The sequence below is a fragment of the Octodon degus genome, unplaced genomic scaffold (genome assembly GCF_000260255.1).
Source record: "Octodon degus isolate 3935 unplaced genomic scaffold, OctDeg1.0 scaffold00031, whole genome shotgun sequence".
NCBI classification, from domain to species: domain Eukaryota; kingdom Metazoa; phylum Chordata; class Mammalia; order Rodentia; family Octodontidae; genus Octodon; species Octodon degus.
The window spans coordinates 15,650,752-15,678,507 of NW_004524607.1; the positions used below are offsets into that span (position 1 = coordinate 15,650,752).

The 27,756-nt window shown below is 48.1% G+C and overlaps 2 protein-coding genes and 1 pseudogene across 14 annotated transcripts in view; 1 reads left to right on the top strand and 2 right to left on the bottom strand.

The window, feature by feature from the left end:
- Positions 1-670: 670 nt before the first annotated feature.
- On the bottom strand, positions 671-12,728 carry Brat1 (BRCA1 associated ATM activator 1). 6 transcript variants are annotated; one of them, XM_004629612.2, is made up of 14 exons: positions 12,665-12,728; positions 11,932-12,075; positions 8,653-8,813; positions 6,181-6,328; positions 5,366-5,738; positions 4,958-5,077; positions 3,655-3,746; positions 3,334-3,455; positions 3,074-3,260; positions 2,837-2,910; positions 2,254-2,356; positions 2,040-2,138; positions 1,779-1,954; positions 671-1,461 (listed from the first exon to the last, which is right to left on the bottom strand). In XM_004629612.2, the coding sequence occupies exons 2-14, from the start codon at positions 12,056-12,058 to the stop codon at positions 766-768; spliced, it is 2,478 nt and encodes an 825-aa protein (XP_004629669.1). In that variant the 5' UTR covers positions 12,059-12,075; positions 12,665-12,728; the 3' UTR covers positions 671-765. The 6 variants fall into 6 exon arrangements, with proteins under 6 accessions (XP_004629669.1, XP_023569115.1, XP_023569119.1 ...); XM_023713347.1 differs by having other exon boundaries at positions 5,330-5,738; XM_023713351.1 differs by having other exon boundaries at positions 12,658-12,718.
- A 296-nt stretch (positions 12,729-13,024) lies between these two features.
- Iqce (IQ motif containing E) overlaps positions 13,025-27,756 on the top strand; it is a 55,618-nt gene continuing 40,886 nt past the window's right edge. For 4 of the 8 annotated variants that reach the window (XM_023713352.1, XM_023713353.1, XM_023713354.1 and 1 more), the window contains exons 1-3: positions 15,173-15,306; positions 25,276-25,323; positions 25,973-26,018. In XM_023713352.1, coding sequence (XP_023569120.1) covers positions 15,280-15,306; positions 25,276-25,323; positions 25,973-26,018 — 121 coding nt within the window. In that variant the 5' untranslated portion in view covers positions 15,173-15,279. Of the gene's footprint in view, positions 13,063-15,172; positions 15,307-15,441; positions 15,554-19,484; positions 19,493-25,275; positions 25,324-25,972; positions 26,019-27,756 lie in introns of those variants that run through there. The other 4 variants (XM_023713356.1, XM_023713358.1, XM_023713355.1 and 1 more) reach the window with 4 other exon arrangements.
- LOC101587007 lies at positions 23,638-24,265 on the bottom strand (annotated as a pseudogene).

Sequence of the window (27,756 nt, forward strand, 5' to 3'; positions counted from 1 at the left end):
AAATAAAAAGAGCTAGGGCTGTTATCTGAGTGGTAGAGCACCCCTGATTTCAATCCTCAGTTACACACATACAGACATACAAAGAAAAGGAAAACAGAATAAAGTACTTAGGAATGAATTTAAGAAGATGAAAATCCTGCACACTGAAAATGCTAAGACATGGATGAAGGAAACGAACACGGACACAAATAGATTAAATATGTCCTGAGTTCCAGGGTTGAGATCAGTAACAGTGTCAAAATGGCCACACTCCCTAGAGTGTCCTTCAGACTCAATGTCTTTCTATAAAAATCTCAAACAGTGTATTTTAACAGCAATAGAAAGAGCAATCCCAAAGTTCATATGGAACTAAAAAGACCCCAATAACAGAACAATTCTGAGGAAGGAAAGCAGAAGCTGCAGGCACCATATTGCCTGATGTCACTGTCTACTACAGAAGTAGAGCAACTCCCTCAGTGTAGGATGACACACTGAGCAGGGGACAAGCAGGGACCCTCCCTCCGAGGGGTCATGGATCTACCAAGGGGCATACCGAGCACACATGGTGTGTGTGGACTCTGTGAATGGGAAGGGGGACAGCTGACAGCATATGCAGAACAAAACCATGACTTGGGCTTAAGCCCCAGGCAAAACTGACTTGGAATGTTTTAAGTAGAAAATGAGCTATTTCTTTTAATAATTCGTCAAGATGTAGGGTTTTCTCATCTGTTGAGGGAGGGGGTCCCTTATGCAGCCAGTCCTGGCTGAGCCCAAAGGTGTGTGGCCTCAGTAGCAGTCAGCCACATTCTCCTCCAGCACAGCCACCGTGGCCAGCACGTCTTGTAGGAGCGACTGGGGGCTCTTTTCCACGTGGTCGCTGCTCTCAGCCAGCCTGCTCTGGAGGCCCTCCAGGTCCATGGACCTTAAGGCGGCCAGCACCTCCTTGGGCTCCAGAGTGCTCAGGGGCTGGCCCTGCTCGCCTGCCTGCCACCTCTGTAGGGTAGCCTCCACAGACGTCACATCAGAGCTCTCCCCAGGCTCCTGCAGGCCACTGCAGGGAGCAGTCTTGTCCTTCAGAAAGAGGAGGAGGTCACAAGCCTTTTGGGCCACAGGTCGATCACAGTCAAACAAAGCACGAAAGGCAAAGTCAAAGACCTGCAGTTGGCAGAGGGTTCGAAGCACCTCAGGAAGTGGGCTGGGTGGGGAGGCCTTGGGCAGGGTTACCACATAGGGACAGTGAGGGCTGGACTGCCCCAGTGTCTGGGCCAGGAACACCTGCACCAGCTCTAGCCCCTGTGCCCGGACTTCCCAGTCCAGGTCCCGGCTCACCATCGGGAGCACAGTAGCTACAAACCACTCTGTGTCCCGGGCCACATCTGCATGGCTGTCCCTCAGCCATTCAGTGAAGACTCGAGCAACTGCCCTTCGCGGGAAGCCCTCTGAATCCACAGAGAGGATATGCAGGAGCTCCCCAACCAGGCCCTGCAGACAGAGTGGGGAAGGTCAGTGGGACGGGGACTGAGCAGCTCAGGGATGTGAGCACACAGGGCTGGGTTACCAGCTTGGGCAGCAAGCTGCTCAGCTCCATCATGTGTGCCCTGGCAGCCCTGTGCTTGCCCTCCTGTAAATGGGTTCACCACGTACTTCCAAGGTTACTTCTATGAACTCTGCCCCAGACGAACCCCTCCCTAAGTAGCTATCCGGACCTGGCTGGCCCCCCACCCACTGCACCAGCCCACACAGCCTTCCAGGGTAGATGGAGGACTTTATTCCCTTCTATATACACCATCTTCTCCTACCTGCTGGACTTCCAGATGCCCAGAGCTTTCGGATGCAGCCTGCAGGCCCTGGCTGGAGAGCCGCCCCATGGCTGTCACTGCACTTGCACGAACATAACTCTCAGGGTCTCGGAGAAGCTGCCAGGTGAGCTTGGGTACCTCAGAAGCAAGGAGCACCTCCCTGAAGTCAGCCTCTCCTGGGCATCAAAGGGCAAAGGAGCTGTGATCACTACTGCTAGGACAGCTCAGGTGCCCAGCACAACCCTCACCCCTGGCACCTACCTCCCCAGCAGGCAGTCAGGTGTGTAAGGAACTCCAGCGCCGAGTCCCTCACCTCCCAGCAGGGGCTGCACAGGCGCTTCTGCAGCACAGGGAATAGCTCTGGGCCAGGAAGGGGTGGTTAGAGCGGTCCTTGGACCACTTTTCCTTGTCCTCAGCCCCAGCTGCCTCCACCCTATGGCTGGACTCAGGGCATCCCACAAGGGGCCAGGGTTACCTTTGAGGAACAGGGGGGCAGGTAGGCCAAGGTCCAAAGAACTGGGAGGCAAGGAAGAATCCAGGAGCCACCTCAGTGTGGCCTGGAAGGCCTTCTTCAGAACCTGCAGTGGGCGAGTGGGTAAGTGGGTTACAGAGCAGGAAGGTGAGGTCTCCACCTCACCCACAACTTACCCCAGGGGACAACAGGGAGAGCCCTTGTCAGGTGCCCTGCCTGAGTTGCACTAAGACATGACAAGCTGTCTGGGGCACCTCTCCCTTAGGGCTCAAGAATCCCCCGGGCCCTTCCCCAGAACCCTGTGGCACATGGCACTAAGTCTGTAACCAATGGAATAGGCACATTTGTAGGAATTTGGATCCCAAGCATAGTGGCCACCCTTGCTCAATTCCCTTCTGGAATTCACCACGGGATGAATGGATTGTCCCCACTCACAAGTCCCCACATGTAAGCCCCTGGGACCCAGGCATCTGCCTAATTTCCAGGTCCACTTTAAGTGGCAGCTCTGGGGCCTCGGGGAAGGCCCCATGCCAAGAGGCTGTGTCAGAAAGAGACTGGCTCTGCCTCCCAGGGCCTATCCCTGTACCGTTGGGCTAGAGGCAGGGCTCTCGAGGGTCTCCAAGAGGACAGCAAACACCTGCAGCATCAGCTCCTGGGAGGCTGAGACACACATGAACAGATAAGTCACCCCGAGGGCCCCCTTCCAGCAGGAACTCTGCAATCCAGCCTTGGGGAAGAGGGAAGGCAGCTGAGCACAAGGACTCAAAGCTCCCAGTAACCTCCAGAGGAAGTGGGCCAGTCCACCAACACCACAGTCACTCACTTGCTCCCTGAGACAGTGTCCCTAGGAAGTCAAGGGCTGCTCGCTGGACCCGAACACAGCCTGCCAGGGCCCCACAGAGGCGGCCCCCTTCACTGGAGCTGGGGGCCACTGAGCCTTCACAGAGCTTCAGGATGATAACCGCGGCTTCCACGAGAAGTGTCTGGGGCCAGTGCAAGGGGCGCTGAGGCTGCAGGAGGAGGGGAGGGTCAGCAGAGGTCACGGTCCTGGTGTCTATCTGGCACAGGTGGGGCCACACCTACCAGTGGTTGCAGCTCCTCCAGGTGGGCCAGGGTCTGGCACAAGAGCCCCACACAGGCCGACTTGGAGGACAGGAGTGTGTCCACTGTCATGGAGCTGCCTTCAGTGGTCTCATCCAGCACGCCTGCAGGCAAAATAGGCACAGCTCCCTTGTGGTGGTCACTGCCCCAAGTACAGGCCAGGTCCCAAGAGTTCAGGGCTGTGGCACCTACATCCCAACCACCTTCATTCTAGGTGGGAAACTGGGGTGAGTAAAGCAGGGGTCACAAGCAGGGCACCTGCGGCCAGAGACCCAAGTTTTACCCTCCCACACCACTCTGTACCTGGGGGTCCAGGGGCCTGAGCAGTGGCTCTCAGGATGCAGACTAGGGGCTGGAGGAGGACCCCGAAGGCCTGGGATCTCAGTGCCTGTGGACTGTGGACACAGGACACACATGAGGGTTGTTGCACTGGCCTGAGGCAGGCTGGTTGCACACCTAACATCCCTATCAAGTCTAGGGCAGATCAGCACAAGCTGGGCACTGGACCCCTCCTGACAAGCAGCTTCTATGCAGAGGGGCTTCTGGATGGAAAACAAGCCTGATGAGTTGTTGTTTTTCTGGTGACTTCCGGGTGCCTTAAGGGCAGGTCTGGTACCGCTTCTGGAGCTGGGAATCGAACCACGGTCCTATGTGCCTGCCTGCAGTGCTTTAAACAACTGAGCTAAGTGGCAAAGCCACAAGCCTGATGAAGGCTCAGGACTCAGCCAGCATCCAGTCACTGGGTTTCTGGAACTCAGAAAGGGATGGTCACACTCACCCAGAGGGGATATGACTGCTCAGGGTGATAGGGAATTCCTAGTTCCCAGTATCCAGGCATGTTTTGTGTTGTCATTTATGCACAGTATTCTGAGATGACCTTCTTTTTTTTTTTTTTGGTGATACTAGGGAATGAACCCAGGACCTTCACACCAACCTACATCTTTAACCCATCTTTAACTTTTTATTTTGAGACATTCTCATTTAAATTGTTCAAAGTGGGCTCAAATTTGTGAAGACTGAAATTACAAGGATGCACTACACCTGGCTCTGAGATATTCTTTCTCATGCTGTGTGATGGGCCTACCCTATGGTCTAGGCCCTGGGATCAGAGGGGAGGCTGTATTAATACAGAGAACTGAGGGCAGAATGCCTGGTCTCTTGTTGCCCCTGTCCACTCTCCCTGAGCACATGGAGGACAGCCCAAAGCCATCCCCTCCAGGGACATGCTCAGGCCACTTCTATTTCCCAAATGTATACCAACCAGGACCCCAGAAGGCCTTCCATATCCTTCCTCTCCCCAACCCATGGCCCACCCTGTGGTGTTCAGGTACCCATGGGGCTCCAGAACTCATGGAAGTGTCTAAGGACTGAGGGTGGATTCTGGTTTCAGCCTGTCTTGAGCAGAGGGGATACAAGAATAAGCTTTGTTTCTTGGGATCCCATGAGGCTTCTAAAATAAGTCTTTGGTCACTTAAGAAAGCCAGCCGGCACCAACACCTGGGCTGCCCATCATACTGCTCAGCCTTGCCCAGCTTCTTTCCCCAAAGTCCCATGACAAGTGAAACACTCCCAGAGCCCCACATGAATGAAAGCAACTCAATTATACCAGTTCTGAAGTTTCAGAGTCCCTAAGGCCAGAGGCCCAGCTTGTGAGGGGCTGAGGCAGCTCAGCATCCGGGCCGTAGTCTCCCATAGGCCACAGTCTGCAGAAGCAAACACAGGAGAACTGCAGGAAGGACCCAAGAGACAAAAATCACTCTGCTATCCCACAAAGGTCCTGCCACGACCAGCAGGGAATGCCATGGCCCCTGCTGGAGGTGCCTATCCTAGTGGATGGCCTTTCCCTGGGCAAGGGGTCCTCCTCAGAAACGCTCCCATCGGGGAAGCATTTTTAGAGGGCTTATTCTGCCTGTCTGCCAATGATGCACACCCAGGCACAGCTACTGCTCTGAGACTTCCTGGGATCATCACCACCCACCTTGAGCCCCCCACCGCCATGTCCCGAGGACCTGACCGGGCCACACTGAGGAGGAGGTCCACCAGCGAGTGTGCAGCTGGGATGGGTTCATTCTCCAGCAGATGGGCTACCAGGGGACCCAGCTGCCCCCAGAGGACCTCTGTCCAGGGGTTGTGGCAGCGCCCAAAGGTGGTGGTGAGGACGTTCAGGGCCTGAGTGACTTGTGGGGCAGCTGTGGAACACAAGCACGCTTCTACATGGTCCACAATCTTCTGGGCACATGCGGGCCAGGCACTGCCTTGCAGGCTGGAGGATCCTGCAGCCTTGCCTTGCATGGACAAAGCCAGGATGTGCACCAGGAGCTGACTGGCAGCAGAGGCCACAAACAGGCTTGAGTCTCCCTGCAGGGAGAAGAGGGCATCAACCGCACCTGGGGACCAAAGGAAGGGTAAAATGGGAAACAACCCAAACAGAATGAAGGACAGAGAACCACTTTAACCACACCCCCTGGAGTCTCTGCAGGAGATGGAGAGAGGTAATGGACAGAAGGCACCCGCAGGGTCCCCAGTCAGCTCGCTCAGAAGCAGCCAGACCTGGGGATGAGTAGGCCACCAACCCGAGTTGAAACCAAGGGATCTCCTGATTCCTTCTACCCAGTTTAAAGGACTGACTCCATGTGGCCTGTGTGTGAGCAACTTAGTGAGCACTCAGCTCCCAGGGCCCAGCAGGGCAGCCAGGGCCAGGATCACCACCGCAGTTACCCATGAGCACACAGCAGCAGACCTGGGCTGTGATCATCACCCCCACAGCTGAGAGGACCAGGGTCTACAGGTATAGGGGCTTCCCGGGTTCCCACAGCAACAGGCACTCACCACTGTCCCCCAGGAAGTGCAGGGCACTGGGGTGCTGTGCCAGGGATCTTAGGCCCCGGATCCAGCCACTGCGTACGATGGGGACACTCCAGGCAGCCCAGCTGAGGGGTCCTGCCTCCCCAAAGAGCCCCAGCAACAACTGTCCCTGCTGGGAAGCAAAGGAAGATGGCATCTGAGCAGGTTTCTGGGATATGGGGCAGATGGAAAACAGATGTCTCTGAAGACACAGCTGTGCGTTTAAGTAGGGGTGGCTTTTGTGCCAGTGAGTAGGGCCTGGCACTGCCAGGTCCACTTTGCAGGGCAAGGCCTTCAGGGAAGAAACTGGGTTTCAAAGGAGGTCTCTTCACTCCTGTAACTCCCACAACCTCACCCCAGCTTTCCCTTCACATATCCATCCCACAGCCTCTGGGCCAAGACTGCACACACCTCCTTTCCAGATGTCCCCCACCCCAACTTTCCAACCTATGGATGCTCCCTACTCCAAGTCAGTCAGCTGTGCCTAACTCCCACAAGCACATACTACTCCTGAACCTATTCAGACTGTTCATAGTCCTGGCTCCCAGCCATTTTCCCCATGACGTCCCTGTGGAGTCACCACCCGCCAAGGACCTTGCAGGCTGTCACCACATTGCTCTCCTCAGGTGGGGGAGTCCCATCCCCACTAGATAGCGGGGTTTTTTTTTGTTTGTTTGTTTTTTTGCAGAACCAGGGATTGAACTCAGGCCCTTGTGCTTGCCAGGGAAGCGCTTATTCTACTGAGCCATCCCCACTACATACCCATAGCCCTGAGGTACCCCTGATCCTGACGGCCAGAAAATCATTCCCTGCACCTTGGCAGGCCTGATTAACTTCAGAAATGGCAGCCAGCACTGTTCCCGGTGTGGGCCAGGCCTCAGGTAGCGGCATCAGCTACAGCCTAGCCTCCTGGGGTGGGAAACCTGTCCCCTACTGCAGGCTCTAGGGGCATATCACAGTCTCAGGATGCAGGCTCTGCCTTTGCAAAGTAGCTCCTGTCTCACATCCCTCTTGGTCCTTTCCTCTCCAACCCTGGCATGGTATGGCTCATCACTACATGGCATATGTATACATTCAGACCTCACTCCAACCTCAGCCAAGGGGTGCTGCTGCTGGCTGCTCAAAAGGGAGCCCCTTCCTTGAAGTTCCAACTTTCCTGGGTGCAACTCCTCGCCACATATGCACAGGTACAGCTACCAGTCCTGCCCTACAAATTCAGCCAATGCTGAGCAGCTGCCAAAGTCCTCGCTATCAGGTCACTAGGTCAGGGTAGGGGGCAAGGGTACCAGAGGCCTAACTTCTGCCGCAGGCTAGGAGGGGACCGGGTGCCTTATCCTTAAACGTAGTAGACCCACTAAGCTACCCCTCAAGAGCGGTGAAACCCCATGCACTGTGAGCCTCAGGAGGAGACAGAAAAGCACAAGAAACTGAGGAGGGAGAAATGGTAGAGTAATGAACCTGCTTGATCTGGACTCCATTCTCAGCATCATAAAAAAAAAAGAACAGGAGCTGGGAGATGGCTCAGTAGAATAAGCGCTTCCCCGGCAAGCACAAGGACCTTAGTTCAATCTCCAGTTCCACCAAAAAAAAAAAAAAAAAAAAGAAAAAGAAAGAAAGAAAACAGAACACCTGCGACTGAAAATCCACTTTGGAGAACACATTGCTCTTCAGGGCCCTGCATGGATTCCCCAGCTCTGTGGCACCCCCAGATTGGGCCCTGGATGTCACCTCCTCAAGTAGAAGACTGTGGATGAGTGGGTGAGTTACAGAAGTCACTCTACAAACCCTGCAGTGCTCTGCATAGACACAGGCAGATCATAAGCAAGAACAGCAGCAGAGTCATGCCCTGAAATGCACTTCATGGCAGTCAGGGTGCTCAGAATATCCTGGAAAGTCCACCTGCAGCTGCTAAATGGAGGTCACACATGCAACCACCTAACATGGGGGGATGTGTACCCCACCACTGCCCTCTCCCCATGACTCCAACACAACAGGCTCCCTAAGACTCTTGTTACATGGTATATAAGAAGTGGCGTATCTTCACACTGCCTTGAGGAGCTCCAAGGAGCCAGGAGCCACTACTCTAGACTGACAAGGGCCTAGAGTTGAGGATCGGCTCATGGGACATAGTCAAGAGCCTTCCCACCCATTCCCATGGGCTCGTGACCCCAGTGGCAGCCTCTCACACAGGGCTCCTTCTCTACCATGGGAAGAAATTGAGGCTCAGGACCAGGACCACACCACAAGGCAGAGCTGAGAATTATCCCAGTTCTACCCAATTGCTAAAAATTCTTTCCTCATCCATAACATCACTCCTGGTAGGTGTTTCAAAGGGACTGACATGGGGTGAACATCTGGCAGTAGTTGCCAGACACTGGAGGAGGACACATATGAGTCCCAGGGACAAAAACAGATTCACCTTGCAGGGCACAGGCAGGTGGGTGAGTTCAGGCTCACCTGGAGGTACTCGAAGCAGTCTTCCTGGGCTGCAAATGTTCCAGCCAGGCACAGGGAAAAGGAGAGGACCCTGGGGCTCACGTTCTGTGGCTTCAGGTCCAGCACATGGGTCAGCAGATCCACCAGGCAGGGGTTCTCCTGCAGCAACAGTAGGCTGGACCCTGCAGGGGCAGCCCAGCCCAGAGGACGGTCACACTGGTGTCCATGAACCCACCTGACAATAGGGAGATATGCACCTCACCGCTGCACTCTCTCCATGGGACTCTAATAGAGTACTGCATTCCCAAGGTGACCTCAGGCCCCTGTCCCTCAGGGTGCTAGACTCCACAGTCCTACCAGGAAGAATATTTGCAATAAGTGAATCCTGACTTTGACACATGGGGTGGGGGAACTAGAGAAACAACAGCATAGCCCACAGGTAAGGGCCTGGGGAGGTGGGATAGCACCCCACACCCTGAGAAAGCATTTGGTCCCACTGACTACCAAAGTGTAGGCACAGAGGCAACATCCACAATTCTAGCACTGAGCAAGGCTGAAGCAGAAGGATCAAAAGTTAGAGCCCATCCTTAGTGAGACCCTATTCTAAAATAAAAAATAAAAAGAGGATGTGGCTCAGTGCAAAAGACCCAGGTTTGATCCACAGTATCATAACTGATTAATTAATTAAAAGCAACACCTAGGGGCTGGGGAGATGGCTCAGTAGAATAAGCGCTTCCCTGGCAAGCGCAAGGACCTGAGTTCAATCCCCAGTTCCGCAAAAAAAAAAAGAAAGAAAAAAACAACACCATTTTCACCTCATAGAGAGTTACTGTTGTCTTAAATGGACAACAAAGACAGTAGGTAAATTTAGGTATTTATCCCCAGAACACATGACTCAGTTTTCCCACAAGGTGGGAGTGTCCCCAGGGAAGTCTTTATGGGAAGGATGACCGTACAGTGCGGTCAGTCACTGGGAAGACAGTACAGTGAAGGGAAGGGAGTAAGAAACAGAACCAATAAACATGTGCAGGAGCCTAAAGAAGAATAGAGTGAAAACTTAAAACACTAAAAATAAAATCTATGAAAAATAAACAGAGCTGCATGTTCTATTTTTTAATTTAATCTTCTTTCTTTTTTTTTTGAGACAGGGGCATGTTATGCAGTTCAGACTGGCCTCGAACTTGCAATGATCCTGCTAACTCAGCCTCTCAAGTGCTGGGGTCAAAGGCGTGTGCCATCATGCCTGGCTCTGCATGTTCTATTTTTTAAGAACTTAAAAATAAATCATTGTTGAAAGGTTCCAAAATAAGTTTGAAGTTCTAGACAACAGTGATGCAGAAGATCAGGGGATCCAAAGCCAAAGGAGATCCTCAAACATTTTGGGTTGAGAGATTCTAGCCAATTTCAGATTCCTTAAAAAAAAAAGTCTAGTGCAAGTATTAAGTAACAGGGCATAAGGGAACATAAATGGGATATATAACTTCCAAACCAGAAAAGTTAAGGCTGAAAAGAAAGATTTATCCATTTGCCATAGGCAAAAAAGGAGCCAAGATGGAGACCTGGGGGTACAAAGTGAAAGAATGTGGTAAATGAAGTTCAAAGGCAACCTCACACCACATGTGGTGGTGCATGCCTGATACCAGCACTGGAGGGGCTGAGGCAGGAAGATCACAAGTTCAAGCCTTGCTTGGGCAACTTAGCCATTTGGTGAAACCCTATCTCAAAACTAAATTAAAAAAAAAAAAAATGTAAATGGCCAGGGATTTAGCTCAGGGCAAAGGCCCCAGTTTCAAGTTCTAGTATCAGGCAGCTTGCCGGTTAGCTCTGTTGTTTAAAGCACATGCTTGGGCAAACTCAGTCAGGCGCAGAGCACCATGGTTCGATCCCCAGCTCCACAGGCCGCACCAGACCTGCCCTTAAGACAGTATGAGCGCTAGAAAAAAAAAAATCCCCTCAAGTTCCAGTACCAAAAAAAAAAAAAAAAAAAAAGTCAAAAAAACCCGTCTCCATGCTCCATTTAAAAAAAAGGCTGGGGAAATAGCTCAGTGGCATAAGTGCTTTCCTGCCTGGAAAGCACAAAGACCTAAGTTCGATCCCTGGTTCCACATGCTGTGCAGGCCCTGGAACCCCAGGCACTCAGCTGGCCACCAAAACCAGGCATGGTGGTATACGCCTGTAATCCCAGTGCTGGGGAGGCTGAAACGGGAGGATCACTAAAAGCACTAGCTGCATAGTGAGACCCAAATAAATAGATAAACAAAAAATTTAAAAAAGGAGAAAAAAGCCAGTGAGTAGGTGACTGGAAAGGCCTTGGGTTCAAGAGCTAGTTCTAGGGGGAAAATCTTGTAGGATGCACCTCAAGTGATGCTTTTATGGAGATTTATAGCCTTAAATACTGAAACAAGATATATTCAAAAGAGAGCAAAATAGCAGAATAAATCAAAGGAAGAAAAGCATAAATAAATGATGTAGAAGCTATGCAAGGCAATTATCAGGCATGCAAGTAAACATTTAGACTCAAGTGATGTACAAAGAAATCCATTACAGACCTATAAACAACAATGAAATCATGGTCTATTCAGACAGCAAATAACACATAATGGACAAAATCAATGTGTCCCATGAGGAAAGCACCCACTCTAATGGTGAGAAAAAGCAAGACTCTAACTTGTATTTGTGGTATGCCCTCACATTTGTGAGGGAAAACATGGACTTACAGAAAAAAGGCTGGAAGAAAATAAAAATGATGGCGATTTAATTCTCACTTTATTCTTTTGTGTTGAATGTGCTCTCTTGTACGGTTATGCATGCTTATAGTCCTAGCACTCTAGGAGGCTGAGGCAGGAGGAGTGCAAATTCAAGCCCAGTCTGAACAACTTAGTGCCTTAGTGAGACCCTATCTCAAAATAAAAAATGGCCTGGGGATGTAACTCAATATAAAGGTCCTGGATACAATCTCCACCACTGCAAAACAAACACACACCAGAAATACATACGTCTTTCATAATCAGTAAGAAAACAAATGTGACCCAAGACAAACAGTGTGTCTAAGCTCTGCAGCGACCACATGGGGAACTGAATGAAGAATGAGTGAACGGCAGCTCTCCTCTAACAGTTTTAAATTCAGCCCCTCTGGGTCACTCTGTCAGCCTCAGCCTGCTTATCCTCCATCTGCCAGAGTCTCTAAGAAGTGAGGGGAAGAGTCCAGATGCACAGGTCAGTTGTGGGCACTTTGTCCCATGCTCTGCACATATCCTCTGACCTCTGGACAACAGATAAGGGCAGCACCATTGTCCTTACCAGCCTCAGTCACTGTTTTAAACCAGTCCAGCAGCTTCTCCAAACAGGTGTCATCTGCCACTGCCTGGCTGGGATCGGCCAGAACAGCACAGAGAGCAGGAAGCAGGCGGGCGCATTCGGGGTCCATGATGAGGGCAGGGTTTTCTGCATGGGAGACAAGGAAACCTCATTCCTAGTTCCAGACCCCATGTGCCCCCAGATAGCTCACGGTGCATCTACGGAACCTGGGCGTTGGTGCAGTGGGGTGTGGAACACAGCTAAGCGCTGATTTAACTGCAGGTGGGCCAAAGTCAGGAGGCTGGAGTCTGCGGTCTGCTTTCCCGTAAGGTAAGCAGCGGCCGTATTAGACCATTAAGCAGCCAGCACTGGTCCCTCAGAACCGGGCTGTACATCAGTCCCATATCCAACGCAGAAGCGGGGGGAGGGCTTCTGTAGCCTTGCGTGGTTCTGTTCTGAATGGAGCATCCGTGTGCCTGTTTCCAGAAAGGCTATGCCCACGGAAGTGTAGCCCTCCCGCGACTCCGTCTCAGTTCGCGGCTGCAGGCCCGCCCTGCGCCAGGCCCGAGGGTACGCCAGGAGCCAGACGTGCCGGCCGCAGGCCGCGGGGACTGAACCTAGCCCTGCCACACCCCGCCCACGACCAGCCTGCCTGCCTGTCCTCCCGGCCAAGTCTGGGATTCACCCGCCCACGGTAGCCACCAAGACCACCACCCGGGTCGCACTCACTCCTCACCAGGCCGTCCGGCGCGTCCGCCGCAGGTCCCGCCCTACGCCGCCTCAAGCCCCGCCCCGAAGGCTTGCGAAGCCCTGCCCACTCAGAAGGTGCCACCGCCAGGACGGGGGAGGAGGGTAGGGACGTCGAGTGTTGGGAATCGTGACAGTTCACTCTGGCCGCTTCTACAGTTAAGACCTGGACAAAAGAGTTCAAGCTCTGTACAACGGGAAAAAGTGACACCAAACTGGTCGCTGGGACCTATCCCTCCCCACAGGACTCTCAGTGGTACCGCCAACCACAGTAGCGTCCCGGAGGCGGGGCTTCTGGAGGAAGAGGCGGGGCCATAGCATGTGGGCGGGGCCTCCACAGCCCTGCCCCGGGCGGGGGAGCGCAGGCAGGAAGAAGTTGCTTGGTAGGTGAGTGCTTTGGCCTTTGGGTTTAGCATCAAAAAACTAAGCCCTGATCTCTGTGCCATAGGCTCTCAAAACCCACAGATAAACAAGGCTTGTTTTCCTATAGCATGTTTTACAATTTTACAGCCCGACTTGGAGGCAAATACCAATTTTATATAGAAGGCTGAATTTCTGTGGCTATTATGATGGAAATAAAACTTCAATAAGAAACACTTTGCACTCCCTTCCCTGACTGTGGAGCCGTCTCCCAGGCAGATTGAAAAGGACTGTAATGCAGACAACTCCCCTGAACTTTGATTAATGGTAAAATGAGATGGTAGCGAATGCTAATATTAACCTGATTGGGTGGCTATGGAGAAATTAAAACAAAATAACTCTGCTGAACGCTGAACTTCAAATATATGTAAGTGATTCTAGAGCAGCTCTGGGAGGGTGGTGCCATTCCTATCCCCTAGATGAGGAAACAGGCACAAAGCTCACTGATGTAAGCTCATAGCTACTGAGATGGCACAGCTTGGCTTGGAACAGTCACCACAGTTATGAATACTATATAATACTATACTGGTCCACAATTTTTTATCTGAAACTTTGAGGATCTCTGGCATCATCCAAAACTCTAAATTTTTCAGAGTTTAGGCATTACATTATATACACACAACAAATAGGTTACACCCCAGCAGTGTCTGACGCAGCATCCCTTCATCAAATGCATTAATAGTTCTACAGTGAAACCAAAGGGAGTAAGTAAACACCACAAATAGATGGAATGCTGAGTTCTTCCTCTAGGAGTTAAGGTTAAGACAGGTTGTGCCATCAAACTACGATAGAAGAAATAATAGGCAAAAATAGGCAAGGAAATCATAACTAAAAATTGTACTTTTCAGAAGAGTGCAATTTGGGGCCTCAGTTGAAGTTACCTAAAACAATCCACATCCACATTCCCTCTGTTAAATTTAGGCTCCTTTCCTACCAGAACCATCATGCCCAAAGTTTCTCAGGAATAGACAGTGCATAAATAATTGGCTTAATTTCAAAAGAGCAGAACCATGATCTAAGAGGCTGAGAAAATCTAAAGAATGTTTAAATTATCTTTCTTTTTTAAGCGGGGCTTTTTTATACCTGTAAAATAGGCTTCTACCCTTAGGGGGACCTTTCCTCAGTAGATGCAGATGTTCCCTTTTTCAGGAAATAAAGGCTTCCCTCTTGAGGGCCTACACTTTTTTCTTTGAGCCTATAGATTGTGATACACATGATATATGTATTTATATCTATATCTATATATCTATATATCGATATATAGATATAGATATACATAGATATATAGAGATATATCCATACATAGCTCTCTCTCTATATATATAGATATATAGATTTTTTTTTTCAGAACCGGGGATTGAACTCAGGCCCTTGCACTTGCCAGGCAAGCACTTGTTCAACTGAGCTATCTTCCCGGCGCCCTAGATTTTGATATATTTCTAATAAAACCTTTCCCGTGCCTATGACTAGTCCTGAAAATGTACACGAAGGGAGTCAGAGACCCGCCAAACTTATCCTACAAAACAGGTGGGTTACCTCAGTTTCAGGAACCGCCTTGGACCCTGTCTAGTGACAAAATGAACTGTGAAATGTTTTCAGAAGTTTTTAAAACTCAGAATTACAGTGCTAGGTGTGATGATGCAAACCTGTAATCCCAGCACTCGAGGCCAACCTAGACTACATAGCGAGTCTGTCTCAAAAAAAAAAAAAAAATCACAGGTAGACACTGTCTTCATAATTAAGAGAAAGACAGCGAAGCTGGGGGGGGCGAGAAAACAAGTTTTTAAGCAAGTGAGTGTCCCGGTCAGATTTGTCCTTTCTAAACAACTCTGGCAAGAGATTTTTTTTTTCCTTTTAGAATGAATCAGAGGTCTAAATAAGAAATTTAGGACTAAATTCTACCTGGCACCGCGGTGGAGGACTAAGACACTACGCAAACTGTCAGCGCAGCAACTTCCGGGTCAACCCCCCCCACCCCCGTCCCTGCATGTCCCCGCCTCCGCGCAGGCTTGATCCTACTCCGCGCATGCGTAAATAGGACGGGCGAGAGAGGCGGGGCTACGTCGGAGGGGGCGCGGCGTGGTTGCCATGGCAGCGAGGAGTCTAGCGCCCCAGCTCCCGGCTGTCTAGCTGGCTGTGGACCTAGACCACCGAGCCCCGCGCTGGGGCGGCTGGGCAGCGGCCATGAGTCTGGGAACGGCCTCGGAGACGGTAGGGTGTCCGGGTCTCCCTCGAGCTCCAAGGGCAGGGACGGGGGCGGGGGCGGAGGACAGGAAGCTTGCGGGGGCAGGAGGCTGGGATACAGCCGCTGCGGCCTGATTATTACCGCACAAGGCCCCCAGCGTGTCAGCCGCCGTCGCGCTCCAGCCTCCAGTTCCCGCCTGCGCTCGCGGAGCCGCCGCTTCCTGGGAGCCCTCTGGGACTGCGTCTCTAGCTCACCTGCTGCTGTGTCCCGTCGGTGAGGCGCGAGGGACCCTGCTAGATATTGGGGGACTCTCGGAGGCAGCGTGCCGCTCCGTTCCCCATCAGGGCCGCAGGCACACAGCAGAGCGCGCGCCTTTGCAGAGCTAAGGCCTCCAGCGTTATGGAGACCAAATGGAAATGAGCCACGTTCCAGCGGGGGAGGGCAAAGCAACGGGGAAGGGGGTAATAAGTGCTTGGCAGAAATGGAATGTGACCCGGGAGGGCTGCTGTAGATCTGGAGCCCGGACAACCCTTTTGAGACATTGCTCCCCACAAACACCAAAGACTATAGGCTGGGAAAGGCCTGGCTGGGGTGTGGAAGAAGCAGATGCAAAGGCCCTGGCACGGAACTGTGTGAAACGCTCCAGCAGTTTAAGGGAAGGCGGACGTGGGCCTGGTAACAGAAGCACCTTGAGTTTCTTTTTTCTTGAGGGTGCAAGGGAAGCCAGTGGAATGTTACACACCGGCCACAGGGCTCAAAGGGCTGTGCTGAGCCCACCTAGGGTGGGGCTCTGTGCTGCTGGCCAACTTGGAGCAGCCGCAGTCAGTACTGCTCCCTCAGGACACCCAACTCCCATCTCTTCTGCAGGACCTGTCTGTCTGTACCTGCCCTGACTTACTGCCCCTATACCCACCTCCCCTTCTCCCCAACCAAAGCCAGCGCCTTGGGGATTGTAAGCAATTGAGCTTCTCCAGCACTTCTACTATAAGAAAATTTGCGTTCTGATAATGAAAGTAGTTCATACTCATTGTAGAAAATTAGAAAAATTATCCATAATCTGGCTACTTTCCGAAATCAGTTCACATTTGCTGTATTTCCTTCTAATATCTTTCTGTGTATCTTTTCCCATACATTTTTACAAACCAAGATCATATGTATATTGATCTTGTAAACTTTGCCATTTACTTTTATGTTAGTACTTTTCATATCTACATTATCGTTAAAAAGTGATTTTAAGAATTCTAACCCTATTTTATATATTTTTTTCTCTGCTTTTACTCTTTTGGAATATTTTTTTTTCTCTTAGAAACAGTGTTGCTGTAATTTTTTGTGAGTATGTAATATGTATGTCAGGCCCTGTCCTAAGTTCTGAGGACACAAAAACAACTTAGGCCCTGATGCCTTGGTCTCTAAGGATCCAGTCCCGTGGAAGACTCAGCCTTGCCTGTGGTTCTTTTGCTGAGCTTAGATCTGTTTCCTTAAACCCAAAAGAACCATTTGAGGGCAGAGATTGCCAGGTCCGTCTGTTTCCCAGCCTGGGAGCTGTAAGCATGCTGGTCAGACCTTGGGAGCCCCTCCAGAGTGCAGGGTGCTCATTCGCCTGGCTGCAAGCAGCTGGGAGACTACAGTGCACTGAGGGCCAGAGGGCAGGATCGCTGGTGGTTGGCCATACTTGTGAAGGGATTCGTGGTATCCAAGAAGGATGAGCAGAGCTCTCCTGGGCTTTTGTGTCTGTCTGACTCTGCCTTGATTTCCAGATCCTCCTCTTTGGTTTTGATCTGATCGCATGTCACGTGATATGTTCAGAAGCCTTGGCATCTGCCATCCACACCAGGAAAGCTGGCAAAGGTCCTGTTTTCTTGGAGTATAGGCAGATCCTTGGCTCACAGTCATGCCTGCAGACTCTGATTCACTGTGAACACCATCAGCTGTCTGTGTTTTCCCTTTCACAAACTCCAGCAGATAAGAGTTCTTAGAAGCTGAGGCCTAAAGCTGAGGAATGAACCCGGGTGAGCAAGAGGCAGGCCTGTCGGGCTTGACCTCCCAGGAAATGTTACTGCTGTCCTCTGCAAGTTAGAGAGTATTGGCGATGTACACCCCTCCCCCACCTACATGAAATTGAGATTTCCAGATTGACCCATGACTGTCAGTCTCCTGTTTCATGCACATACTGTGTTTGTTTATTACTGCTCTGAGGAACGACTGTTTGGCAGCAGAGCGTAAGTAGTTACCAGTTTTCACGCAGTGTGGGTAGCCGGGCACCACTGGCTGCTGTAACTTGAAGTTTTCTTTTAACATGTGAGCCTTTCTTTCATTGGAAATTATTTTGGTACCAGATGAAAGGTAAGCAAACTCCCACCACAGCCAGTTATCTTAACTTCATGTAGAGCAACTCACTATTATTATTATTATTATTATCATTAATAACTTTGGTACCAGGACTTGAACTCACATGTTCAGTCTTGCCAGGCAGGCATTGTGCCACTGAGCTAAATCTCCAGCTTGAGCAACTCATTATTTTTCTAAAACATCTTTGAAATTTTTCTCATGGCTGGACTTGAAATCCAGAGGTTCACATGTGGTAGATAGGTACTCTGCCACTGAGCTACATTCCCAGATGTAATACGTCTTTTATTGAAATATGACTCTCATGCAATAAAATTGACTCATTTAAAGGGTGCAGCTCAGTAGCTTTAGTACAGTCATAGAACATCTTTTCATATATTAATCATTTTTATATCTTTTTTTGGAAAATATTCAGATTTTTTGCCCATTTTAAAAATGGGGTTGTGGGCTAGGGATAAGCTCAGTGATAGAGTACTTGCTTAGCATGTAGAAGGCCTGGTCTCCTTCACACTGAAAATAAATTGGATTTTCTTTTTCTTGAGTTGTGGGGGGCTGTTTAAAGCACCTGCTTGGGCAAACTCAGGCACAGGGGACTGAGGTTTGATCCCTAGCTCCACAAACCGCACCAGACCTGTCCTTAAGGCAGCTTGAGTGAGGAAAAAAAAAAACAAAAAACTTTCTTCTTCTTGAGTTGTAATCATAAGAGTTCTTTATATATTCTGCATACTAACCTGTTACCAGATATATCATTTGCAAATAATTTCTGCCATTCTATGGCTTGTCTTTTACTTTCTTGCTGATCTCATATCTTAGTTACTTTCTTATTGTCAGGACAAAAATACCTGACACCCACAAATTAAAAGAGGAAGAGTTTATTTCAGCACACATTTTGTAGTGGTATCAGTTCATAGTTAGCTGGCTCCAGTGGAGGGAACATAGCAGAAGAGAAAGATCTCATGGTGAGGCAGGAAGGAAGCAATGTGACTTCTTTCTTCTTTCCCTTTTTCTTCCATACAAACTGCAAGCCTATTGGTTGGTGCCACCCACACCCCGGAGTGGGGGTCTCTCTTCAGTAGACCCATCACTCACATCTAGAGCTATGTTAAACCAATCAGCAGGCTAATCTAGTATCACACCCATTATCTGGTCATTCCCAAAAGCTCCACCAATGAGAGTATGAGGCTTTGGGGGAGCATCTAGGTGTAAGCCATAACACCTCATTTATTGGGTTCTGTAGTAAATTGGTATTCTTTATAAAACAAAAAGCTTTTGTATAATATAGCTTTGATACAGTTTAACTTTTTCATTCCTTTTTTTCTCTCTCCATATATGTATATGTATATATATATAGAGAGAGAGAGAGAGACAGACAGACAGACAGACAGACACAGACACAGACACAGACACAGACACAGACACAGACACAGACACAAACAGACAGGATCTCACTATGTGTAGTTCACACTGGCTTTAAACCCACTATGTAGTCTAGGCAGGCCTTGAACTTGCAATAATCTTCCTGCCTCAGCCTCTTGAGTGCTGGGATTATAAACATGTACCCAGCTTCTTTTACTCTAAAAGAGTTACAGTGATGCCTCGATTTAAGAACTTGAATCATGCAAAGAATTAACTTCATGAACCAAGGCACCACTGTATATCTAAGAAATCATTCCCTGATCCAGGCTCATAGACATTTGTATGTTTTCTGCTACGAGTTTTATGGTTCTAGGTCTTACATTTAATCTGTGATGCATTTTGAGTAATTTCTTTTGTGTATACTATAGGGGAGAGATTATTTTCCTTTGTACCGGTGATGGAACTCAGGCCTTTGCAGTTGGTTGCCAGGCAGGCACTTGTGCCACAGAGGTGTATCCCCACCCATGAAAGATTCTTCTGCATGTGGCTGTCTGCTGTCACAGCGCTGAGTATCCAGCACTACTCTTCTTTCCCCTATGCATAGTGTTGGCACCTTTTTTAAAAGTCAACTGACTATAAATATAAGATTTTTATTTCTATACTCGGTTTTATTCCAATAGCCTGTGCGTTCTTACGCCAGTATCATTCAATTTTGTCGTAAGTTTCAAAATAGGAAGTATGAGTCCTAAAATTGATCTTATAAAAGATCAATTTTTGCTGTTCTACATCTCTTGCATTTCCATATGAGTTTTATGGGCTGCTTATCAATTTCTTTTTTTGTTTGGTTCTTTTGTTGTTGGGGGGGGTCTCACTGTGTTGCTTAGGCTGATCTCAGACTTGTGAGTAGAAGTGATCCTCCCATCTCAGCCTCCTGGGTAGCTAGGACTAAAGGTATGTACCACTGTGCCTGATTTCCCTTGTGTATTCTAACTTCTTTTTTTTTTTTTTTTATTTTTTTTTTTATATTTTTTTTGTGTGTGTGGCCAGCTCAGCCCACCAGGGGCGGGGCTGGCTGGCATGTGGTGCTGGGGCATTGAACCGCGGTCCCTGTGCTTTGCTAAGCTTGTTCTAAGTAGGTGCTTTAGACCACTGAGCCATCTCACCAGCCCCTCCCTTGTATATTCTAAAAGAAACCCTAAAACTTGATAAGGGCAGTGCCCAATCTTTATATCAATTTGGGCAGTATTGCCATCTTAAAATAGTAACCAGCCTTTTTTAAATCCATCAGCCTGGGATATCTTTCCACTTGTGTGGCTCTTTAATTTCTTTCAACAATTTTTTGTATTTTCCAATGTATGAAACTTTTTCTTCTTCTCTTTTTGGTTTTGGCAAACTGAATCCAGGGACTTGTGGAGGGTTTTTTGGTACCAGGGATTGAACTTAGGACCCTGTACTTGCTACGCAGGTGCTTATGCCACTGAGCTATCTGCCCAGCCCTAACTTATGTTTTTTTTTTTTTAATTTATATGGTGATTGTACATATTTATGGGGTGCTGCATGATATTTTGACACATATATAATGATCAAAACACAGTACTAGCATACCCAGAACTTCATACATTTTATCATTCCCTTGTATTTCGAAAATTTAAATTTCTCTTTTGCTCCTGTTTTGAGATGGATAGTAAATTATTGTTAATTGTAGTTTTTCCTGCTGTACTACAGTAGAACTTAATCCTTCTGTCTAATTGTATTTTTCCATCTTAACTAACCTTTCTGTACCCAGCCCTGGGTAGCCACTAACCTACTTTCTGCTCCTGTGAAATCAACTTTTTAGCCTCTACATATGAGTAAGAATGGACAGCATCTGTCTTCTCATGCCTGGCCTATTGTGCTTTACATAATGTCCTCCACAATGACAAGATTTCATTCTTTTTTATGACTGAAAATATCCCATTGTGTATTTTTAGCTCATTGTCTTTATCCTGTGGATGGAATTTTCTTAATTTCATTCTAGTTTTTTCATTGGCAATGTATATGACTACAATTAATATATATATGACTGTTGTTTGTTACAAACTTGCTGAACTCATTTATTGGCCCTGCCCCCAGTATTGGGGATCAAACCTCAGAGTCTTCACACTGAGCTGTATCCCCAGACCTTTTGTAATTTTGAGATAGGATCTCATTAATTTGCCCAGATTGAGTTCAATCTCACAAATCCCCCAGCCTCAGCCTCTCAGAGTGCTGGGATTATAGGTATATGACACTATACATTGACATGGAATAGCTTTCCATTTGTGTAGCTCTTTAACTTTTTTCAGCAATGTTTTGTATTTTCCAATGTATAAAATGTATTTTGATAGTTTTTTAGTAGCTTCCCTAAGATTCTCTATATATTAAGACCATGTTGTCTGAGAACATTTGTTTTTCTTGGATCATGCTGGCTAGAAGGACCAGTGTAGGTTGAATTAAAGTAATGAGAAAAGATATTGTTGTCTTCTTCTTTCATATAAGGGGAAAATAGTCATTCTCCTTTAAGTATGATATTGCTGCAGGTTTTTTAAAAAAATGTATTTAGTACAGGGTCTATAGGGTCTTACTATGTAGATCAGACTTGCAGTGATCCTCCTGTTTTCAGCCTCCCAAGCACTGAGATTATAGGCGTGTGCCATCACACCCAGTCCCAATCACTATCTCAGTGCACCCCGGGGGTGGGGCTGGCACTGCACACCGGGGATCAAACCCCGGCTGCTGCACTCTGCCTAAGCAGGCGCTTTAGTCCACTGAGCTATCTATCTGGCCCCTAAGTGCTGAGTTTTTATAGATGCCATAGGTGAGAAAATTCTCTTCATAGTTCTTTCAGTATTTTCATCATGAATGCGTATTGAGTTTTATTAAATTAATTTTCTACAACTTCTGAGATAATGATATATGCTTTTGTCTTTTTTGAGATAATACTTTTTAATCATTGTCTTTTTAGGTGGTGTTTTATATTGATTTTGATATGTTAAACCAACCTTTCATTCATTTGGGGGATAAATCATAGTCATGATATATGATCTCCTATTGGTAGAATTCTTTTTATATGTTGCCAAATCCCATTTGCTCGTGTTTTGTTAAGGGATGTATATATGTATTTAAAAAGGATTATTGATCTGTACTTTTCCTTTTTTGCAGTTTCTTTATCTGGTTTGATATCAGAGCTGGCTTCATATAGTGATTTGGAAGGTTTTCCCTACTTTTCTCATTTTTAGAAGAATTTGTGAAGGATTTACCTTTAAGTATTTAATGGTTTTCACTGGTAGGACTGCGTGGCCCTGGGTCTTTATTTCTGTGTAGTCGATATTATTGTTTCCTCTTATTATATATTTTGGTAGTTTAATACCTTTTTTTTTTTTTTTGTACCAGGAATCAAACTCAGGACCTTGTGTTTGCCACACAGGCATTGTACCCTGAGAAATATCCCCAGCCCTGTATTTAATTTAGTGTCCTATTTCTTTCCAGTCCATCTGCATAAATGTTTGTCAATTTTATTGATCTTCTGTTAATCAAGAACCAATTTTGGGTTTTATTGATGTTTTTTCCAACTCTTTTAGTCTCTAACCTTTATTACTTTTTCATTCTTGCTGTGGATTTCCTTTTTTCTTTCTATTTCCCTAAGGTAGAAAATTTTCCACCTGAAATCTTTTCAGGTAGGTGTTTACAACTGCAAACGGCCCCTCCAGACACATCTTTCATCCCAAGGGGGAAGGTGAGGTTGTTGACCTGACATGACATCTGAAATGGGACATTTACAGCTATGTGCTTCCCTTTAGGCCCACTTTTCCAGTTTACCTCCTTGGTTGTTTAGGAATGTATTGTTTAATTATAACATTTGTGAATTTGTTTTTTCTCCTGTCACCTTCTCCTTTCCACTATGGTCAGAGAACATATATTGGCGTGGTTTCTAATGCAGCGATTCTGTCTCTTGAGTCTTGTTTTATGGCCTATCATATGGTTTGTGTTTAATGTGCACTTTAGAAGCCTTGTATTCTGCTATTACTATATAGAGTGTTCTTTGAATGTCTATGGCTTTATAGTGTTTTTCAAGTATTTTAATTCCTTATAGTTTTTTGTTGGTGCTGTTGCTTGTTTTTGCAGTAACAGATTGAACCCAGGGACTTCACATCACACAGTGAGCTTTTTTTTTTTTTTTTTTTTTTTAATTTTATTTGTGTGTGTGTGTGTGTGTGTGTGGCCAGCTCAGCCCACCAGGGGGCGGGGCTGACTGGCATGTGGTGCTGGGGGATTGAACCCCGGTCCCTGTGCTTTGCTAAGCTTGTTCTAAGTAGGTACTTTAGACCACTGAGCCATCTCACCAGCCCCCCACACAGTGACCTTTAGTCTCTGTTCTTTTTTATTTTATTTTTTATTTTTTGACTTTTCTATTTTTTTTATTAACAAGCAAAATAATTAAAAACAAAACCACAACAACCTTAAAGTTGAAACAGCAGTAGGTCAAATTGCTGCTGGAGTTCAGATGTACCTGGGTTTCATGCTGTCTCACTGTGAAGCAGGAAACAGGCACATGACTGTGCACTTAGGTATATATGTGACCAAGAACAATCTGAAATGGAAACCACCAGAGAAGAGACGGCATGAAGAATTTTTCATCACGCAATCCCAAAGCACTCTGCTCTTTTCCTTTTCTTTGCCTCTGTATCCTCTGTGGTTCCAGTTCCTGCTGAACTTGTGACAATCCCAAATCACTCCTTCCTCTTTTTCAGCTTCTCATCATCTTCAGACTTTCTAGAGATTGAAGAGACATTCAAACCAAATCTTTGTGCTCTTTCTTTTAGCTTATCCAGGTTAGCCATAGGCTTGGTGGCAGATGACCGGCCTTTTGTTGGAACTGAGGAAATGCCAAACCTGGCTGCCCGAGCAGCCTTCTTGCTTTCCAAGCTTGCAGGTACATTGAATCATTCAGCCCTCTTTTGCGCTCTCTCAGTCTGTGGCATCTCAGATGTAATTTTTACCACTTTTTTCTCTGATACCACATCAACTTTTTTCAGGAGGTTCTTCTTTGACGGGCAGTTCTACAGGCTTTGGTTCTTCTTCCTCTGTTTCATCTCCCAGTACATCTTCTTCATTTGCCTCCTCTTCGGCATGCTCTTCAAAATATGCCTGGAGCCTGTTGATGAGATCTTGTTTTATTCCTTTGGTCACTAAACCACATGCAAGACATTCTTGCTTTAGTTCGGCAAGCTTCAGTTTAAGAAGCTCCACCGTCTCCGTCGCCATCTTGTTATCCCGCCCTCTTTTTTATTTTTTTAAGACAAGGTCTTAACTAAGGTCACTACGTGGGGAAGGACATCCCTAAGTTCTCGGCTGAGCTGAAACTTGCAATCTTCTTGCCTTAACCTCCCAGAGTGCTGGAATTAACAAGTTTTGCCACCAGACCTGACTTTCACCTGGTGTTTTCATAATTTCCACTGTTAATGGTCCCTGCCTAAGACATATTGCCACTTAATTAGTTAGGCACGGCCTTCTGTGGTTCTCTGAACACCTCAATGGCCACTGCTCTGCCTTCTTGTCTACACCCTCTGCCATAGCAGTGTGGCTCCCAATAAGAGCCTAGTCCTAACCACCAGTGTGTTGAGTCACTACTCTGAGTTTTAAACGTGTTCTACTGTCACTTTTTAGTTTCCACCCGAGTTAATACAGGCACCTTCCTCTCTTTGAAAAATGGCCTTCATCCCTGGAGCCTAGCCCTGGTGTCAGACAGTGGGGCTTTCCTTGTATGCCCTCTGCCAGGGCAGAGTCACTGCAATAAGAAGGTAGGAAGCTTTGTAAGCCCGGTATCTTCTCATAGACTAATACACGTGCTAATAAGGAGTCAGTTCTTTTCTTTCTTTCTTTTTTTTTCTATGCTGGGGCTGGAACCTAGCCCCCAAGCCCATGGAGTATGTTTTCTAAAATATGATTGGCCCATTCTTAAGGAGACACAGATTCACCAGGCTACAATGTAAAGATGACTAAGTGGCAGAATGTTGAAGTAGGGTGCGCAGTGAAGTGCTTTTGCCTAGAGCTCGCTTTTTATGGAAGGCACTCTGCACTTCTACAGGACCCTGGTTTGAGACAGGAGCCCCACCGGGGGCCTTGCTGTTCATTTCCTCCTCTCCTCCCCCAGAGAGCCTGAGCTATCTGGGGATTCCTGTGTGGGGAGCCCACTGGGTTCTGTTTCAGCCTTGCTCAGGCTGTTGGAAACTTAGCAGTGCCTTATGGTGACAGTGTTTCATCTCTTCCTGCAGGGAGATGACAGTCTGTCTGCAATCACCTTTGACTCTGACTTGGAGCCGGTGAGTAATGAAGGAGCCCACAGTTCCCACTGAATGCTGCTTGGTGTTGGAAAGTTTTAGTCCCTTAGATAGATTTGAACATTTGCGATTAGAATTTTAAAACTTTTTTCCAAAGAGAAATCGTGAGCAAGGTTCATGGGGGCAGATGACTAGTTCTGTCCTGCGACTGGTGTTGGCCTGCACCCTGTCCCCAGACCTGACATGGGAGGGAAGAGGGATGGGAGAGAGATGTGGGTGGGCCCTGGTAGCAGTTCTGGGGGTGCTGGGAGCTGACCAGGAGGTCTGGTAGAAAGCTAGGGGTCTCCAGGCTGGCCCTTTTAGGGGGGCTGCAAGCTGTGCTAGGTGCCAAAGGATGCCAGCCAATTGCTTTCTCAGTGAACAAGTGGGAAAAAATGGGTCTCACTGTAGACTTAGCACCTGCACAACTCAACTATACCTTGGGCACCCCCGTTCCCCTCTCTAGGGTGGGACCTCTGTCTGCTAGGCGACCCCAGTCCCTGGACTACCTGCAAATGAGCACAGAGCTCAATGAGCTCAGCTCTCCCTCGCCCTCTTTGTGAGCACAGCAGGGCTTCATGCTGGGGATAGAGTGGGACATGTGGGGAAGGAAGCTCTGCCTGCCCCTCACATCCCTTCTTCTTCCCTCCAGAAGACAAAACGGAAAGGTTCCCACAGACCTCCTCCCACATCACCAAGTAAGTACAGTCAGGTCTCCCATCCTCTCTGATGTCTACACATTCATCCTGGAGAGTTTCCAAAAGCTGTCCTTTTCTGCTGTTGTGGAGCCAGTGAATGCCTCTTCTTCCAGGGCAGGTGGAGTCGGTGGGACATGGTGGCAGCAGGACTTCCATTTGCCCTGTCCAAGGGCACTCTCAGCCTACCCTGAAGCAAGGCTCCTGAATAGGGTCCAGCCACTGACCTGCCTAGCCTCCCACAAGATTCAGGGCTTAGTGACCTGTCTGGGGCCCTTGCTATGGGCGTTCCGAGTCCGGCTTTCTGTTCTTTTTGGGATCTCCCAGGTTCATTCTTCTGCCATAATTCTTCTCTTCTACATCCTCAGCAGGATGAGAGAAGCTTCGTCCTACTCTTGGATGACCTAGGACGCAGCATCTATGGGAGAAGGCTGCAGAGATGGAAGTTGGCCCAGGTGCCAGCAAGGCCTCCTGATCCATCTCTGCTGTCACCTTGTTCTGAGCACAGCCAGCCTCAGCTGCATGAATGTGTTTATGGCAGCATGAAATCCTAGACTGGCTTCCTTTTGCTCTCAAGAACCTGGCCTTCCCCGACCTTGCCCTCTGTATGTATGTGTATGTATTTTACGTGCATGTCAGGTTCTCCAGACATACTCACTGTGTACATGATCCTTGGAGAGAATACAAATGAGCTGTCTTACTGACACAGCACATACTCAGCTGTGAAGATTACATGATATGTATTATGAATAATATACATTTCTGAAAGAAACCAGGGGCCAGGGCTGTAGCTCAGAGTAGCATACTTGCCCAGCACACACCAGGCCCTTGGTTCAGTCCGAGTAGGCAAAAGAATAAAGGGAAAAGGAAAATTTAAGTTCTTAATGAATGCCAAGCATTCCAAGTGTTGGGCATCAATAATCAAGTTATTTTCCTTTTGAATTTGGTAAACATAAAATTGTTTTTCCTGGGATTCAGACCAGTCAGAATCCCATTGAGCCTGAGCAATGTCAGGGCTGCCCTTGACCCTCAGTGCTCCCTTCCCAGCTCTCTCCCCACAGCCCAGGTGCCTGCCCCACTAAGACCCACGCCCCTTCCTGCAACCCCCTGCAGCTCCTCAGCCCTTCATAACAATGGCCACATCTCAGTGCACCACCCCTGGCTCCCAGCCCTGTCACAGCCTCTTGAAACTTGCTCAGGATCTGTTTTTTCTGTCTGGATGTCAAGTGTGGGGACATCAGGGCCAACATCTGTCCTGTTTACTCAACAGTTGTCTTGAATGCCTGCTTAGTTTGCACAGAGGTTTGCACTCTCCAGAGTTCTAAAGCTCACTGTGCTCCCGGCTGCCCTGGGCATCCTGCTTTTCCTGTTGGATTCTTCAGGCAGCATCAAACACCAGTGTGTCTCCATTGTCATGTTTGCATTTTCCTTCTTTGCGCTGGCTTTTCTCCATCCACACACATACATGTTTTCCTGAGGAATCCTCCCACCTCACTGATAAGTTCATATACATGATGAGAAGTGTGATTTATGGGCTCTTCCTTCCACACTGGAGATTGGACCCAGGGCCTTTGCATGAGCTAGTTTATTTTGAGGCAGAGTCTTGCTAAGTTGCCAAGCTAGGCTCCAACTTGTGACCCTCCTACCTCAACCTCCCAGAGTGCTGGGACGACAGATGTGCGCCATCACACCCAGCTCATGGTCTCTTTCTCTGATCACTGATTTACTTTTTTTTTTTTTT